This window comes from Suncus etruscus, chromosome 12 (assembly GCF_024139225.1).
Source record: "Suncus etruscus isolate mSunEtr1 chromosome 12, mSunEtr1.pri.cur, whole genome shotgun sequence".
NCBI classification, from domain to species: domain Eukaryota; kingdom Metazoa; phylum Chordata; class Mammalia; order Eulipotyphla; family Soricidae; genus Suncus; species Suncus etruscus.
This window is the reverse complement of record NC_064859.1, coordinates 24515082-24531983: the sequence shown is the minus strand read 5'-3', so window position 1 is coordinate 24531983 and position 16902 is coordinate 24515082. Positions and strand designations below refer to the sequence as shown.

General features: G+C 45.1%; 2 protein-coding genes across 2 annotated transcripts; one reads left to right on the top strand and one right to left on the bottom strand.

Moving 5' to 3' along the window:
* Positions 1-653: 653 nt before the first annotated feature.
* PCYOX1 (prenylcysteine oxidase 1) lies at positions 654-9439 on the top strand. The gene is made up of 6 exons (XM_049785059.1): positions 654-792; positions 1928-2134; positions 4131-4305; positions 6531-6742; positions 7221-7373; positions 8721-9439. Exons 1-6 carry the CDS (start codon positions 678-680, stop codon positions 9377-9379), a joined length of 1521 nt encoding a protein of 506 aa, XP_049641016.1. The 5' UTR covers positions 654-677; the 3' UTR covers positions 9380-9439.
* Positions 9440-14729: 5290 nt separating this feature from the next.
* SNRPG (small nuclear ribonucleoprotein polypeptide G) lies at positions 14730-16522 on the bottom strand. Its single transcript, XM_049785133.1, has 2 exons — positions 16300-16522; positions 14730-14906 (listed from the first exon to the last, which is right to left on the bottom strand). Exons 1-2 carry the CDS (start codon positions 16447-16449, stop codon positions 14856-14858), a joined length of 201 nt encoding a protein of 66 aa, XP_049641090.1. The 5' UTR covers positions 16450-16522; the 3' UTR covers positions 14730-14855.
* Between the last annotated feature and the right edge of the window lie 380 nt (positions 16523-16902).

Genomic DNA, 16902 nt, shown 5'->3' with positions numbered 1-16902 from the left:
CCATCTCCTGCCTCCCTCCTTTGGCTTCCATCTAGCATCAAGTATCCAGACATCTACCCAGCAGTTTCTGGAATGGTCCTACAGTAGTTTTCTGACAGGGCTGGCCACAGGCCTGCTATGAGAGGGAGCTAGCTATTCAAGAGACTGCAGGGGGCGGGAGGAAGGAGGAGAGCCAGGGAGAAGAGGTCCCTCTGGTGTTTGGGGGTTCTCCAGAGGACGGGCTGACTTGGGGATTCGAACCTGGGTCTGTCCTGTGTTGGCCGCGTGCAAGGCAAATGCCTGACGGCTGCGCAGTGGGCGGGGCCTAGGTAGGCGGTGAAGGGCGGAACCAAGTAGGCGGGGCCGAAGTAGGCGGGGCCGGGCCTAGGCCGGTGGAGCTCTTGTGGGAGAGGCTCCGAGGTCTGCGGGGAGGGTGGAGCCAAGTGGGTGGGGCTGAAGTCGGCGGGGAGGGCGGAGCTAAGTGGGCGGGCGGAAGTCAGCGGGGGCGGGCCTAGGCCGGTGGAGCGCTGTGGGCGGGGCGTGTCTTCAGGGACGGGGCGTGGCTGCAATGACGGATGGGGCGTGGCTTAGGAGACGGGGCGTGGCTTCGGGGCCGGGCCGGGCGGGCGGAGCGCAGACGCGCAGCGGCTCTCCCGGCTGTCTTGTACTCGGGGCCGGTCGACGGCGCTTGCTGAGCCATGGGGCGCAACGCGGGGCGCGAGCTCGTCTCGTCGCTTCTGGGGCTGGGGCTGCTCCTGTGCAGCTGGGGGTGCCCTGGGAGCGCCGAGCGGCGGCCCCCGCCGGAAAAGATCGGTAGGAGAGAAGTGGGCGGGAAGGGAGAGGGCGAGGGCGAGGGAGAAGGCTAAGGCTAGGGCTAGGGCTAGGCTGGAGCCCCACGCCTCCGCAGCTGAGCCCCGCAGGAACCCGCCGAGTCCTCCCGGAGCCTCGCCATTCCCAGTTCGCTCCCCGGAGTGGCTCTCTTTGCTCCGAAGACAGTGCTTGCTGCCTCCCCGAGTGTGCCCGATGATGCCACTTGTGGAATGGGGCAGTGGAGGGGCCTAGGCGGGCATGCACCCTCCAAGTGAGCAACTCTGCAGCTCCGGGCCCGGGGGGTGCAATTAATAATAATAATAATAATAAAAAAAAAAAGCCCAGGGCCCTTTTGCTTTTGCTGCGCTTTTGCTACCTGGCCCCGGAGAGAAGGGCATGCCCGCTCAGCTCTGCAGATGACGGGCGCGAGAGGGCACCCATCGTGCAGGCGGCTGCTGTGCCAGCAGGCCGGGCCTGGAGCTTCCCGGGCGGGGCTGGGCTCCTTCCCCATCCCGTCCCATCCCCCAGGCCCTTCGCCGAGCTTTGCCTGCGCACGAGGGCTGCTGCTTGCACAATTGCCAGGCCCAGGGGTGCTTGATTGCACCACGGAAAGGATCTGCGTTGCCTCAGCTTCTCTTTTTTCTCGGGTTCCTGGCCCCCCCCCCTCCTTGTTGGTTTTTGCCTTTTTTTTTTATTTCCCCTAAAGCTGCGAGCTGCAGGGTCTTGAGCTCTCTTCCTAAGGCGACCATTCTAGGCAAATATGGCGGCCCCTCCATGGCATTGCGGACTGGAAAGGGCCCACCCCCGCTTGTACATGCTTTGGGTGCAAAGAAAGGGATGCAGGCCCCATGGCAGCATCCTGCAAAGAACTGGAATTCTTTGGGCGTCTGGGAAAAATAAATCATGCCATGCCAGTTGGTCAATGAATTGCATTTCATCTGGAGCCATGGCTCTCCAGATTTTGAGAGTTCTCTCTTCAATTACTTCCCCATTTCCAGGCTTCTCTAAATCGTTACTAATAGTTTGAAATAACATGGATCATTGGTAAAGGGTCTTTCAAAAGCCCTTGAGTAGAAAAGCAAAACTCACAAAGCAGGACCAAGGGGGGGAAAATACATTCCTTCTTTTTCTCCCATAGCGGTCATTGGAGCTGGAATTGGTGGCACTTCGGCAGCCTATTACCTACGGCAGAAGTTTGGAAAGGATGTGAAGATCGACGTATTCGAGAGAGGAGAGGTGGGGGGCCGTCTGGCCACCGTGATTTTGCAAGGGCGCGAATATGAGGCAGGAGGTTCTGTCATCCATCCTCTTAATCTGCACATGAAGCGTTTTGTCAAGGACTTGGGTATGTAGTTTGGTTTTCCAGCTCAGTAGATTGCTGCGTGACTGCCCCTGGTATCATGTCCACCCTGCCAGTGAGGGACCTGAAACTATCCCACCTGGTTAGTTGCTTTTTAGGGGGAAGTTGGTGAGACCCGCCACACTTGCCTATCAACTGGGCACTGTGTTCTTTAGGATCCCTCTCCGGTAATGGAACACTGGTTATCTAGAATTACAGCCACAGGGTGGTGGTGGTGGTGCTGAGGGTTGCTGTGCTACTTCCTAAACCTCTGGGTTTCTGTTGAAGAATCGGGGGTTAAGTTAACAGAGAGCAGGTATGCTCATGTTCCACCTGTGGAAACCAGGCCCACCGACTTGAAGTGGCTGGTTTCCACTCACATAGATGCAGGTGCTACTGTGTATGCAAACCTGGGAGAAGTGACCCACTGCTTCCCTGAGACAAATTTTCCAGGCAGGTTTGGGGAAGCGTGGCAGGTCTCTGCAGGCCTTTTACATAGAGAACATGTGTCATATGGGCCTTTCAGTTATCTGGAATATCCAGTTATGCAAAATGGGGTTTGCGCAGGGGCACTTTCCCTCAGTGCCCTCCATATTTCCAGTGAATGCTTCTCTCTCTGTTTTTTTTTTTTTTTTTTTTTTTTTGGGGGGGGGTCACACCCAGCCACGCTCAGGGATTACTCCTGGCTCTGTTTTCAGAAATTGCTCCTGGCAGGCTTGGGAGACCATATGGGATGCCGGGAATCAAACCCAGGTTCATCCTGGGTTGGCTTCATGCAAAGCAAACACCCTACCACTGTGCTATCTCTCTGGCTTCACTTCTTTGTCTCTTTATATATATAATCCTTTGTCTCTTGAGTGCAGTTGTTTGCCAGAAAAATTTTTGCTGCAAAGACTTGTGTCTTGACTTTTCAGTGTGTATGTTGAATTTAGGTGTCTACTCTCCCCCTTTGTCATTGTCATGTTTTCAGTTCTGGGTGGAAGGAGAGCTCAAAGGGTTAGGTGTATGCTTTGCATGCAGGAGGTCTGGGTTCAGTCCCTTTTCAGCACCCTGAGAAGTTCCTCCATGAACTGTTGTCTCCTGAGCACCTTATAGGGGTTAGCCCTGAGCTTGGAGCCAGGAGTAGCATTGAGCACTGCCCTGTGTGGCCCCCAAACCAAACCAAACCAAACCAAATCAAATCAAACACAACTCCCCATCCAAGTCAATCTAATGTTTCTATCTGTATAACCATCTTCCAGAGTCTGATTTTGGACAGTGTAGTGAGTGTATGTACTAAGTGTGCTGTTCTGTTCTCAAGTTTGTCTCTTGGGAAGAGGTTGTTTGCCATCATAGTGTCCCAGATAACTTCCTATCGCCTTTCATTCAGTTAGCACAGAAACCACTGTCTTTTTTTTTTTTTTTTAAATGTTTTTCCTGGGGCCGGAGTGATAGTGCAGCAGTAGGGCGTTTGCCTTGCATGCGGCTGATCCAGGATGGATCTTGTATCAATCCCTGGTGTTTCATATCGTCCACCAAGCCAGGAGCGATTTCTGAGCACAGAGCCAGGAGTAATACCTGAGTATCACCAGGTATGTCCTCCCCCCCAAAAAAAAGAAAACCATTTTTCTTGGGGCCAAAGAGATAGCACAGCAGCAGGGCATTTGTCCTACCCCACAGTGGTTGAATCTCAGCATCCCATATGGTTTCCTGTGCCTGGCAAAAATGATTTTTGAGCACAGAGCCAGGAGTAATCCCTGAGAACTGCTTGGTGAGGCCCAAAAACCAAAAAAAAACATTTTTTTCTTTTATTTGTGTTTTTGTTTATTTTGGGTCACACCTGGTAGTGCTCCTGCCTCTTCACTCAAATCAAATCCTCTAGCAAGCTCAGGGAACCATATGGGATGCCAGAGATTGAACCTGGGTCCGTCCTGGTTCGGCCACATGCAAGGCAAACACTACCACTGGGCTATCGCTCCAGCCCCAGAAACCACCATCTTAACTGTCTTTTTTGTTTTTGCAGGTCTTTCTACTCTGTCTGCCTCTGGTGGCCTCATAGGGGTATATAATGGAGAGAAAATGGTATTTCAGGAGAGTTCCTGGTTTGTAATTAACATGATTAAACTAATTTGGCGCTATGGATTTCAGTCCCTTCGAATGCACATGTGGGTAGAAGATATATTAGACAAGTTTATGAGGTAATTCTTCTCTTTGTCATCTTCTGTTTAGCCTGGATCAGTGGTCGGCAAGCCGCAGCTCGTGAGCCACATGTGGCTCTTTCCACTTTTTTTTGTTTTTGTTTTTGTTTTTGGGTCACACCCGGCAGCACTCAGGGGTTACTCCTGGCTTCATGCTCAGAAATCGCTCCTGGCCGGCTCGGGGGACCATATGAGACGCCAGGATTCGAACCGATGACCTTCTGCATGAAAGGCAAATGCCTTACCCTCCATGCTATCTCTCTGGCCCCTTTCCACTTTTTAATTCGGCTCTTCTGTGTGCCGGTCGGCCGCTCCAGGAGTCAGGACTCTGCTCCTAGCCTCTGTCAGTGCAGCCCCGTGTGGCTCTCAAAATAAACTTCAATTGTGGTTTTGGTGAGATTTGGCTCGGTTGAAAAAAAAAGGTTGCCTACCACTGGTCTAGATCTTTTGGTTGGACAATGTTTAAAACAATAGTTTCATGGAACAGACCTTTATATAACTGCAAAACTCATTTGTAGTAAGATTGTTAAGCAAAATGCTTTGTCTAGAAAATATGTACACTGTTTACCCTTTGGAAATTGAAAGGGTAGTTGATTTTTGCCTCTGAAAAATGTATTTTTAAAATGCTTAGAGACTCTAGTAGTCTTCATGCTAACATATTCAACTTGCAGGTAAGTATTGCTCTCAGCCTTTTTTTGATTTGGGGTGATCATTATATTCAGCGATCGTCAAGACTTACTTCAGTTCTGATCTCAGGGATGACTCCTGGCAGGGCTTGGAGGATCATATGGGATACCAGAGATTGAACCTGGTCAGCCACATGCAAGGCAAGTGCCTGACCCATTGTACTATTGCTCTGACCTTGTTCTTAGCTTTTTTTTTTTTTTTTGGTTTTTGGGCCACACCTGGTGACGCCCAAGGGTTACTCCTGGCTATGTGCTCAGAAGTCGCTCCTGGCTTGGGAACCATATGGGACGCTGGGGGATTGAACCAAGGTCCGTCCTAGGCTAGAGCTGGCAGGGCAGACACCTTACCTCTAGCGCCATCGTGCCAGCCCGTTCTTAGCTTTTTATAGATACGGAGGCACAGAGAGGTATCACATGTCCAAGGAGATAAACTTGGTAGGCAGACTGTATACATACCTAGATAGCTTATCCTGTGTTTTTTTTTTTTTGTTTTTGGGCCACACCCATTTGACACTCAGGGGTTACTCCTGGCTATGCGCTCAGAAGTCGCTCCTGGCTTGGGGTACCATATGGGATGCCGGGGGATCGAACCACGGTCCCCGTCCTAGGCTAGCGCAGGCAAGGCAGGCACCTTACCTCTAGCGCCACCGCCCAGCCCCAGCTTATCCTGTTTTGCTTTGTGTGGTGATAGGAATTGAACTTGTGGCCAGGGATGTGACTCAATTGGTAGAACTCATGGCTAGCATGTGTAAGGCTCTCTTGCACCCTGTCTGTACAACCGGCAGTGTGTGGGAGGCCATAGGGGCAGGAATTGAATGAAAGGGCTTCATACATGCAAGCCATGTGTTCTACAACTTGAGCCATGTCCCCACCAAAATATTATTTTGGGAGTGTGGGTACAACAGAGTCAGTCAGGAAGGGGAAGGAAAAGGTAGATTTGGTGGATAATGGGGCCCTTGGCACTGAGCCTCCTGGTTCTGCTCAAGAGTCACTCTTGGTGGTACTTAGGGACCCATATGTGGTGTCAAGGAAAGAACAAATGTATGCTGCATGCAAGACAAACGCTTTAATCTTTTTTTTTTTGTTTGTTTGTTTTTTGTTTTTTGTTTTTTGGGTCACACCCAGCGGTGCTCAGGGGTTACTCCTGGCTGGCTGCTCAGAAATAGCTCCTGGCAGGCACAAGGGACCATATGGGACACCGGGATTCGAACCAACCACCTTTGGTCCTGGATCGGCTGCTTGCAAGGCAAACACCGCTGTGCTATCTCTCTGGGCCCTACGCTTTAATCTTTATACTAGCTCCAGCCTCTTCTAATGACCACATTCATGCAGAGTATACAGGGACAGCCAACTTTCAGAGGAGGCAGGAGGAAGAGAGACTAGAAAGGATTGCTGGGAACGCAGGTGACTGAAATATGTCTCAGGTGAAATGAGGGATCCATCAGCAGGAAACCTGAAAATCAGTTTGCTTTTTCTCTCCTTTTATCCCCAACACCCATCTTCTTTAGTATTTATTGACCCTTTCTCTTCTTTTCAAAGGATCTACCGCTACCAATCTCATGACTATGCCTTCAGTAGTGTAGAAAAGCTGCTACATTCTCTAGGAGGGGACGACTTCCTTGGAATGCTTAATCAGACACTTAATGAGACCTTGCAGAAAGCTGGCTTCTCGGAGAAATTCCTCCAAGAAATTGTTGCTCCTATCATGAGGGTCAATTATGGTCAAAGCACGGGCATCAATGGCTTTGTGGGTAAGCCAAGACTCAAATAACTGGTTAACCTTAGTTCACAGAGGGATTTATTTAATGCTATGGTCGATTCTGAATTCACACCATAAATTGGAGAAGACTACTGTTCTCTGGACCGGAGAGATGGCTTAAAGGATTGGTATGTGCTTTGCATGTAGTAGGTAGATCCCTTTAATACTGAGCAAGGAGAGGCCCAGAGATTAGCAGGTGTGGGCCTCCCTTCTTTCCCCTAGATACAAATATTTTTCTTATCTGTGGACTCCTACTTAAAATTGACAAAATTGTGTATATGTAGATGTGCATACTTGTGGGTAGAGATGTGCCTGTCTATTCAGGGGGATAATTACTTCGCCATTTGTCAGTACCTAGAATCATTTGGAGCAGAACCCCTCACTGGAAAGGGAGAGTGAGTGGTTAGTGATTCCTGGTGGTGCTCTATTCATTCTAGAATGAAATATAAGATTTTCTGTTCTGATGACAGGAGCAGTGTCAATGACTGGTGCTGATTCTGGCCTTTGGTCAGTAGAAGGTGGCAACAAACTTGTTTGTTCAGGGCTCCTTCAGGCTTCCAAAAGCAACCTCATACCTGGCTCAGTAATGTTCATAGAAGATAAAACAAGGACCAGGAATACAGGTGAGCTTGAACTACTGTCTTATTGTTCCTTATTTCCTTTGTAGAACCAGCGGAAAAACCCTAGGCTGTAAAAAGCTCTTTTCTGACACCGCAGTTCCAGATGATGAGATTTTTTTTTTTTTTTTTTTTGGTTTTTGGGCCACACCCGGTAACGCTCAGGGGTTACTCCTGGCTATGTGCTCAGAAGTTGCTCCTGGCTTGGGGGACCATATGGGACACCGGGGGATCGAACCGCGGTCCGTCCAGGCTAGCGCAGGCAAGGCAGGCACCTTACCTTTAGCGCCACCACCCGGCCCAGATGATGAGATTTTGAATTGTGTATATTGTGCCATGTGGAATTAATTTCTGAGTGTACTCCAGTATAGCTGTGTGACACTGGACTAAAAAAATTATGCTGGATAGATAGCATGGATATAGGACGTTTGCCTTGCATGCAGAAGGATGGTGGTTCAAACCCCGGCATCCCATATGGTCCCCCGAGCCTGCCAGGAACAATTTCTGTTCAGAGTATCCCCTGAGTGCTGCCAGGTGTGATTCAAAATCAAACCAAACCAAAACAAACAAAAAAATTCATGCTCAAAAAGGAAAAATAGTTGGAGCCAGAGAGATAGCATGGAGGTAGGGCGTTTGCCTAGCATGCAGAAGGACGGTGGTTCAAATTTCAGCATCCCATATGGTCCCCTGAGCCTGCCAGGAGCCATTTCTGAGTACAGAGCCAGAAGTAACCCCTGAGCACTGTGGGTGTGACCCAAGACGACAAAGGATTTTGTATTTGTACTTTTAGACAAAGTATTCTTTCTGAATAGGAAATAGTTTCAACGTAACAGATGTCAGAAATAATTATTTTGAGGCTGGAGTGAGTGAAATGGGTAGTGCAGAAGGGCGTTTGCCTTGCATGCGGCTGACACGGGTTCGATCTCCAGATTCCCAGATGGTCCCCTAAGCTTGCCAGGAGTGATCTGTGAGCACAAAGCCAGAAACCCCTGAGCACCACTGGATGTGGCCCAAAACCAAAAAAAAAAAATTATTTTAAAGCATACAACTTCCTTAATTTAGAAGTATAAACTATTGAGGGGCTACTGAATTAATTTTACAAGGTATGAAATAGGGGCCGGAGCAGTGGTGGCAGCAGTAAGGCTTTTGCCTTGCGCGTGCTGACCTTGGACAGATCGTGGTTCTGTCCCCAGGTGTCCCATATGGTCCCCAAGCCAGGAGCGACTTCTGAGTGCATAGCCAGGAGTAACCCCTAAGTGTCACTGGGTGTGGCCCCCCCCCCCCAAAAAAAAAAAGGTTTTCAATGAAATATATAGAAACATAAAAGAAAGCTTGCTTCCATCTTTCCTCTAGGAGATACCACGAAGATGTATGAAGTAGTATACCAGCTTGGATCTGAGACCCATGCAGATACCTATGACATTGTCTTGGTGGCTACGCCATTGAATCAAAACATGTCCAATATAACTTTTCTCAACTTCGATCCTCCAATTGAGGAATTCCAACAACAGTACCAACATATAGTGACAACTTTCGTTAAGGGGAAATTGAACACGAATTTGTTTTGCTCCAGATGCTCAACTAATTTTGGTCTCAGTACCATCTTAACTACTGATACATCAAAATTGCTCGTCAACAACTTTGGATTGGTGACCTCTGTAAATGAACAGAACCATATCCTACCGTCAAGGGATGGGACAGGTGTTTGGAAGATGTTTGCTCAAGAGACTCTTACTAAAAGACAAATTACGAAGCTCTTCGATTCCTATCTACATGCTTCGAAGCAGCCGTGGCTCGCATATCCTCGCTATCAGCCTCCGGAGAAATGTCCCTCCATTATCCTCCACGATCGTCTTTATTACCTCAATAGCATTGAGTGTGCGGCAAGTGCCATGGAAATGAGTGCCATCGCAGCCCACAATGCCGCTCTCCTGGCCTTTCACCGCTGGAATGGACATAAAGATATGATTGACCAAGAAGAGTTATACGAGAAGCTTAAAACTGAACTTTGAAGGTCAGTCTCATTCTCTTTTCCAAGTCTCGGTCCAAACGAATTATCACTGGCAAAAAAGAAAAAAAAAAAGAATGAGCAGAATTGATTTTGAATTTAATGTCTTACCATTATCATCATGTAACAGAGATAATCCCAGCAAGTCATGAGAACACACAACGTTGTAATTGAGCATAAAGTATAACTAATAGGTTTAGACCATCTCCCAAAACTTAATTCTCTTAATATTCATCAACACTGTTTTTCAAACTTGTCTGCTCATAAGAATCACCTGGAGGGAACAGGCTAGCGCTCATGCTTTGCATGTTGTCCTCGATAACATACGGTCCCTCGACATTGCCATGCTTAAGGGAGGATTCTGGATGATGACCACTGAGCTGGAAGTAGCCCCAGAGCACCATGAGAAGGGACCCTAAAATCAGAAGCAAAAAAAAAAACACAAAAAAACAACCACCCGCAGAAAAGTCACCTAAGGTCATTAGGTGTCACAATTCTCTGGCTCCTCTGAATATTCTGAATTCAGAAGGTCTGAAGATGAAGCTCTGGATATTGAACCAATGCTCTGAACATTTTAAACGATACTTGAATAATTTAAAGAAGTACTCTTGAGTGAGATACTAGTTCATTTGTACTTCACAAGTGGATGTGATCGATTTTGATAAAAATCGGATAAATAGGGGCCGGTGAGGTGGCGCTAGAGGTAAGGTGTCTGCCTTGCAAGCACTAGCCAAGGAAGGACCACGGTTCGATCCCCCAGTGTCCCATAAGGTCCCCCCAAGCCAGGGGTGATTTCTGAGCGCTTAGCCAGGAGTGACCCCTGAGCATCAAACGGGTGTGGCCCAAAAAAACAAAAAAAAAAAACAGATAAATACTCTGAAAGTTAGGTCTTCTACTTGACTTTAGTAATTTATATCCTTTTTAATGTAAAGGTGTCTGAAGCCTTGACTTTCAGAATGTTCTTTTGATTGCTGTCTTGGTTTTATTGGGGGTGAAATTCAGAAGTCTTAGTAGTATATATAACTTTAAGATGAAAACAAAAAATTCAAGTAAAATAAAAAGCAAAGAGAGGCTATTAAGAAGTTGACATTTTAAACAAAAACTAAATGAGCATTCTGTCATCAGATCATTAACTGAGAAGCTTTGAGAAATACTGAGAAATGAAGGACTTGTATTTTTTCTTTCATCTTACCCCTTTACCTTCTTGAAACACAGAAACAATGCAATTACATGGTGACGGGCACAAGAACAAGAATAAAATACTAAAGATTGTTGGTCAGAATATGAAGATAGCTTAGGGAATCTGTGAGTGTGTTGTAAAGATCTTTGCTGCTTTAGATCTTTCCAGCCTTATTATTCCAAAAGAAAAAATAAAACAGAAGTTGGGCTGTAGGGGCCGGAGTGATAGCGCAGTTGTAAGGCCTTTGCCTTGCACAAGGCCAACCCAGGACACACCTGGGTTTGATTCCCGATTCTCAGTCCCCTGAGACTGCCAAGAGCGATTTCTGAGCTCATCCAGGAGTAACCCTGAGCTCTGCTGAGTATAGCTCCAAAACCAAAACCAAACAAACAAAAAAGAAAACAAAAAACTCAGGCTGGAGAACAGTGGAGTACAATGGTTTTGGTGCTTGCCTTGCATTTGGCTAACCCATGTTTGCTTTCTAGCAGTATGGTCCCCCTATCCCTAGGAGTAATTCCTTAGCACTGCTGGTTGTATAGCCCCCCAAAACCAATAAAACCAAACCAAAATATTTACTGATTGATCATTTCATTCTGTGATTCTGATAAAAAGGATCTGTAATGGATTGAAATAATAGACTGAGGATAAAGACCTTTTAATTATTTTTTTAAAGGTCGATGTGTATTATAACCTGGGTTGAGAATCAGTGATACTGGGTTTAAGATGTCTCCAAAATTTTTTAGTGCCTTAAAAGTCCCAAGAAACACAACTATAGTATCAAGACAGACTTTTTATAAAAAAAATTCTCATTGAAAACTCTAATAGTACACTTACTTGATCGCAAGACATAATAAATGTCTAGCAGCAGAGACAACTTATACCTTAGATCAGAGCAGTTGATACTAGAGTAGTATATTCAAAATGGTAGCCTGCTTTGACTAAGTTGTCAAAGGTGTCAGAGCTATTGTGAATTTGAGTGAAACTGGTTGTCATTCTCAACCTTGACTGTACACTGGAATGTTGCTCCAAATGGTTGACATGCAACTAACCCTGAAATTACACTTGCTGTACAAAGTGCAACTGATAAAAGAAAAAGCTTGTGAAGGGGCTGGAGCAGTGGCACAGTGGTAAGGCGTTTGCCTTGCATGTGTCTGACTAGGACGGACTGCAGTTTGATCCCTGGTGTCCCATATAGTCCCCCAAGAAATGCACCAAAAACAAAAACGTTGTTAAGGTGCTTCCCTTGTCTATGATACCATGTATGTTCTCTGGACAACAGGACTTCCTCTGCCCCCCTCTTCCTAAATTGCAGTCAAGATATGTTAACATTTTTTTACCAGATTATTTCAGCAAAATGCTGTCTTTTTACTTAAAAATGATTCTATTATGAACATTAATATGCCGATAAAGACTTCCAAGACTGTAGAGAAGGTATTACATTTATAAACTGCCAATGGGTTAACTTTTTCATTAACAAGTATAAGGCATTGCTTGTTTTTCTCATGAAGGTTAAAACTGGAGATTCAAATTATTTATTATATATACTAAAGATTGGAAAGTACTAATGAAACAGTTTGTTTCTGTTACCTGTAAAGTTTGTAGTGGGATATATATCATTTTTTGATTTGTTTTGGGCCACACCTGGTGGCACTTAGGGGTTACTCCTTGGCTCAAAGCTCAGGGACTTACTCCTGGAAGACTTAGGGGACAACATGGATGTATATTAGGGGTCGAACCTGGGTCAGCTGCTTGGAAGGCAAATACCCTACCCACTGTACTATGCTCTGGTCCTTGGGTGAGATATATTTTTATTTAAAATTAAAGGAACACCAATTTAAAATGTTGCTTCTATTTCAGACCTGATTATTTCTCAACATGGTATCTGAAATTGTTTTCTTTTTTTTTTTTTTTTTTTTGGTTTTTGGGCCACACCCGGTAACGCGCAGGGGTTACTCCTGGCTATGCGCTCAGAAGTCGCTCCTGGCTTGGGGGACCATATGGGACGCCGGGGGATCGAACCGCGGTCCGTCTCCTAGGCTAGCGCAGGTAAGGCAGGCACCTTACCTCCAGCGCCACCGCCCGGCCCCTGAAATTGTTTTCTTAAAGAACAAAGCAGGTGGGGGCCGGGTGGTGGCGCTGGAGGTAAGGTGCCTGCCTTGCCTGCGCTAGCCTAGGATGGACCGCGGTTCGATCCCCCGGCGTCCCATATGGTCCCCCAAGAAGCCAGGAGCAACTTCTGAGCGCATAGCCAGGAGTAACCCCTGAGTGTCACAGGGTGTGGCCCAAAAACCAAAAAAAAAAAAAAAAAAAAAAAAAAAGAACAAAGCAGGTTCTTTGATATAAAATATATCAAGTATATTTTAATGTAATTCAGTATTATTTTTAATTGGAAGAAAAATACTGTCAGAGCCTTACTGAAGACAAACATGCAGGAACTGGATGAAATCCAGTTCTTTCCCAGTGGTTCTTCAGCTTGATGTCTTGAAATCATCTGGAGGACTCATTAAACCACTGCTGGGGCTCATCTAGAATGTTCAAGATTTAAAAGCTGAAGACAAAAATTAGCTTTTTCTTCAACTCCTGGGTGATGCTGGTGTTAGGAACCAGAGAACCAATTTTGTAGTTCAATTCTATATGGCTGTGAAAAAAAAAACTTGTGGCTGGAGACACAACTCTGAAAGAATATATGCCTTTTACGTGAGGCTCTGGGCTTGGTCCCTAGCACCGCAAATAAACAGAAGCAAGCCTGTATCATTAAGATGAGTTGAATACAAATGTATTGAACTTCATGTTAACTCCTGATTGATCCCTCTAAATCATTCTCACTTTCTGATAAATAGGAGATACACATAAGTCAGCATTGTGTTTTTTAAGTCACACACTCATTTGTGTGAATGGGGTATGAAAGAATACCCCATTCTCTATAGAGTTTTAAAGTGACTAAAGATTTATATGTTTTTAAGCAGATCAAAGAAATAGGCTTAAGTATTTGCTTCTTAGGTTTCTTAAAAATAGGCTGTTACAACCATTTGTAATTATCTCATCTGGGGTTGTGTACCACCGTTTGTGAACTAACTAGATGAATATATTGTGGATAGCATTATCAAAGTATTCCACAAAAAGCCACAGAAAAACTGGAATGTTTTTCCTCTATAACCATATTTCTATTCAAAATTGTTTCCCACTTGTGTTTGAACATTTGTATTCAAAATAAACTACATCACTTGGTGTGTCTTAATTCTGTTATACTATGCCTTTTTTGGGGGTGGTGGGGGCACAACTGGCAATGCTCAGGGGTCCATATGGAATGCTGGGAATCGAACTGGAGTCTGTCTGGTCAGCAGCATGCAAAGCAAATGGCCTATCACTGTGCCATCGCTCTGGCCCCCAAGTTGTACTATACTTTGCAAATGTACTAGGGAAAAGTCAGTTATGTCAATTTTGGGGCCAGGGATATATAGCTCAACAGTATAGCACCTGCCTTACATTTTAGGCAAGTGGGTTTAATCCTTAGCTGCACTAAAGAAACCAATGCACTTTTACAACTAATTCTTTTAAAAGAAATCCAATCTGATTAGTTGCCTTTGAATTAATTTTTATTTTTGGGCCAAATTGTATATAGTAAGTAGGGCATACTGCACCACACAAATGACCCAGATTTGTTCCCTGGCATCCCATATGGTCCCTCATGCTCTGCTGGCTACGATCCAAAAATCAAAAAGAAAAATTTGGTTTCCATTTGTCTTTGAGGGGGAACGACAATTCCTAGGGGTGCTTAGAGACTAACTACTCTTGGTGGTATAGAGACCATATGGGATGCTGGGGACTGAACCTGGGTTGGCCTTGTGCAAGCCAAATGCCCTACCCACCACCTTACTACCTCTCTTTTTTTTTTCTTTAAAGCCAGTCAAATTGAGCAGTGGGGGGGGGGGGGTTTCTATACCAACTTTTGTGATACTAACATCAATAAGTTCTGATAAATCACTGCCATTGGACCAGCCCTACCTCTCCTTTTTATTTATCTTTTTTTATTTTCGGTTCCTTTCTTTTTGAATTATACCTAGTAGTGTCAAAGAGCCTATATAGTAGCCAGAATCAAAGCCAGGCCTACATACCCTAGAAAGTAAGGTTTCTCTCCCACCTTAGAACAGCCTTTAATCGAAAAGACAAAACGTTTTTGACTGTTATAAAAATTTACTTAACAAAAACATTCAAGAAAACGTACACAACCCAATTTTATATCATAGAAAGATACAATGAAGAACATATGGAAGCATTTTGACTTCTGAACAACCGCTGTCTATACTCGTTCCAAGGCTTCTAACATGATGATACTATTTCCCCGTATTACCTAAAAAGAGAAAAGCAAATGTGAAAACAATTCATTTAACAAACATCAATGATGATTTTCTTTCTTTTTATTTTGTTTTTTGGATCACACCCAGCGGTGCTTAGGGGTTACTCCTAGCTCTGGGTTGGGAAATCACTCTTGGCAGGCTTGGGGGACCATACACGATGCCGGGATTTGAACTGGGGTTCATGCAGTGTTGGCCATGTGCAAGGCAAAAGTCTTATTGCTGTGCCCCAGTATTTTCTTTTTGTTTTTTGTTTTTTTAAGTCACACCCAGCAGTGCTCAGGAATCACTCCTAGCTCTATACTCAGAAATCGTTCCTGGCAGGCTCGGGGGACCATATGGGATGCTGGGATTTGAACCACCATCCTTCCGCATGAAAGGCAAAAGCCTTACCTCCATGCTATTTCTCTGACCCCAGGATTTTCTTTTTTTTTTTGGTGTGAGATAAGTCACGGGGAAAGAACTTCTGGTGGTACTCAGGGAAGCGTCATAATGTGGGGTTCTGAAGTGAGGTTAGCCACATGCCATCTCTACTACAGCATCTCTGACCCCTCATTCATCTCAACTTCAGAACTCAGGGTCACGAGCTTTGTTGGGGAGTCTAACACCCCCTCTCAACAACTAAACACATATACTCCATTATATGAACTGTAGGACTCGAACAGACCATCACTACCCTTAAGAGCTCTACCCATCAATATTAACAGAGAAAAGAGCTACATCAGGATATGTCAGTAAATTTAGGAGTATGAGATAGTTTAGGAAAGTCTAGACAGACGGGAAAATCAGAACCATGAAGTTCCATTTTAACTACTCTTGAAAACTGGGTAAGCTCCTGATAGGAAATTCTAGATGATTGAGATGAAAAAGTACATAGAAAGAAAAGAATCAAAATTGAACATAACAAAAGATTCTGTAGGGAAGTAAAGTAAAACACCCAATCTTTTTTTTTTTTTTTTTTTGGTTTTTGGGTCACACCCGGCAGCACTCAAGAGGCTACTCCTGGCTCTTCACTCAGAAATCGCCCCTAGCAGGCTTGGGGGACCATATGGGATGCTGGGATTCGAACCACTGTCCTTCTGCATGCAAGGCAAATGCCTTACCACTGTCCTATCTCTCTGGCCCCCAAACACCCAATCTTAAAAACCTTTAGAGACCTCTATTTTTGGATGTGGGGAGGGTGGTGGTGGTTTTGGGCCAAATAAGAAGAAACTTGCTCCAGCTACAAGATTATTAATTACTGGGGTGAGACAAAGAAATATCATTCCTGGTAATGCTTTGGGGTACAGATGAAATGGGAATCAAACAAGTATGCCATGTGCAAGGTAAGTGTCTTACCACTATACTGTCTTTCTGGCCCTTTAAGCAAAACAAAATCTCTTTACATACCACCATTCCAATATTATTCTGTTGTCCACTTGTTGCCATCTCCACACATTCATCTATCACAAGATTCATAAAGGGATCAAATCCTCGCAGTATTCCTTGGACATGTCTGCCACCATTCAATTTCACTATACAAAAGGAGAAAGATATCATTCAAAAATTAAGTTGGGGTGAAAAAAAGCATGTGTTGTAGAAATACAATTAAATGCCATACACAAACATTTTTTTTTTTGGTTTTTGGGCCACACCCATTTGATGCTCAGGGGTCACTCCTGGCTATGCGCTCAGAAATCGCCTCTGGCTTGGGGGGACCATATGGGACGCCGGGGGATCGAACCGTGGTCCTTCCTTGGCTAGCGCTTGCAAGGCAGACACCTTACCTCTAGCGCCACCTTCCCGGCCCCACACAAACATTTTATATTCAACCCAACTACAAACATTTTTGTAATCATGGTACTTAATTATTATTAAAACAAAAAATTACATTTATTTCTATCTTTAAGCTTCTAACAATAAGTTAAAGACAAAAGGAGGATTTCCCAATGGTGTGAGACGAAATTCAGTTTTGCAAATATGATAGTTTTACCAAGAATCGTTAATTTTTGT

What these genes read in the sequence shown, in the direction of transcription:
- PCYOX1 (XM_049785059.1), top strand. Translation starts at nt 678, where the DNA reads ATGGGGCGCAACGCGGGGCGCGAGCTCGTCTCGTCGCTTCTGGGGCTG. An exon ending in GCGTTTTGTCAAGGACTTGG is followed by an intron (nt 2,135 to 4,130) that starts GTATGTAGTTTG and finishes TTGTTTTTGCAG; the next exon opens with GTCTTTCTACTCTGTCTGCC. An exon ending in AACAAGGACCAGGAATACAG is followed by an intron (nt 7,374 to 8,720) that starts GTGAGCTTGAAC and finishes TCTTTCCTCTAG; the next exon opens with GAGATACCACGAAGATGTAT.
- SNRPG (XM_049785133.1), bottom strand. Translation starts at nt 16,449, where the DNA reads ATGATATCTTTCTCCTTTTGTATAGTGAAATTGAATGGTGGCAGACAT. An exon ending in AGAATAATATTGGAATGGTG is followed by an intron (nt 14,907 to 16,299) that starts GTATGTAAAGAG and finishes TTCTCTTTTTAG; the next exon opens with GTAATACGGGGAAATAGTAT.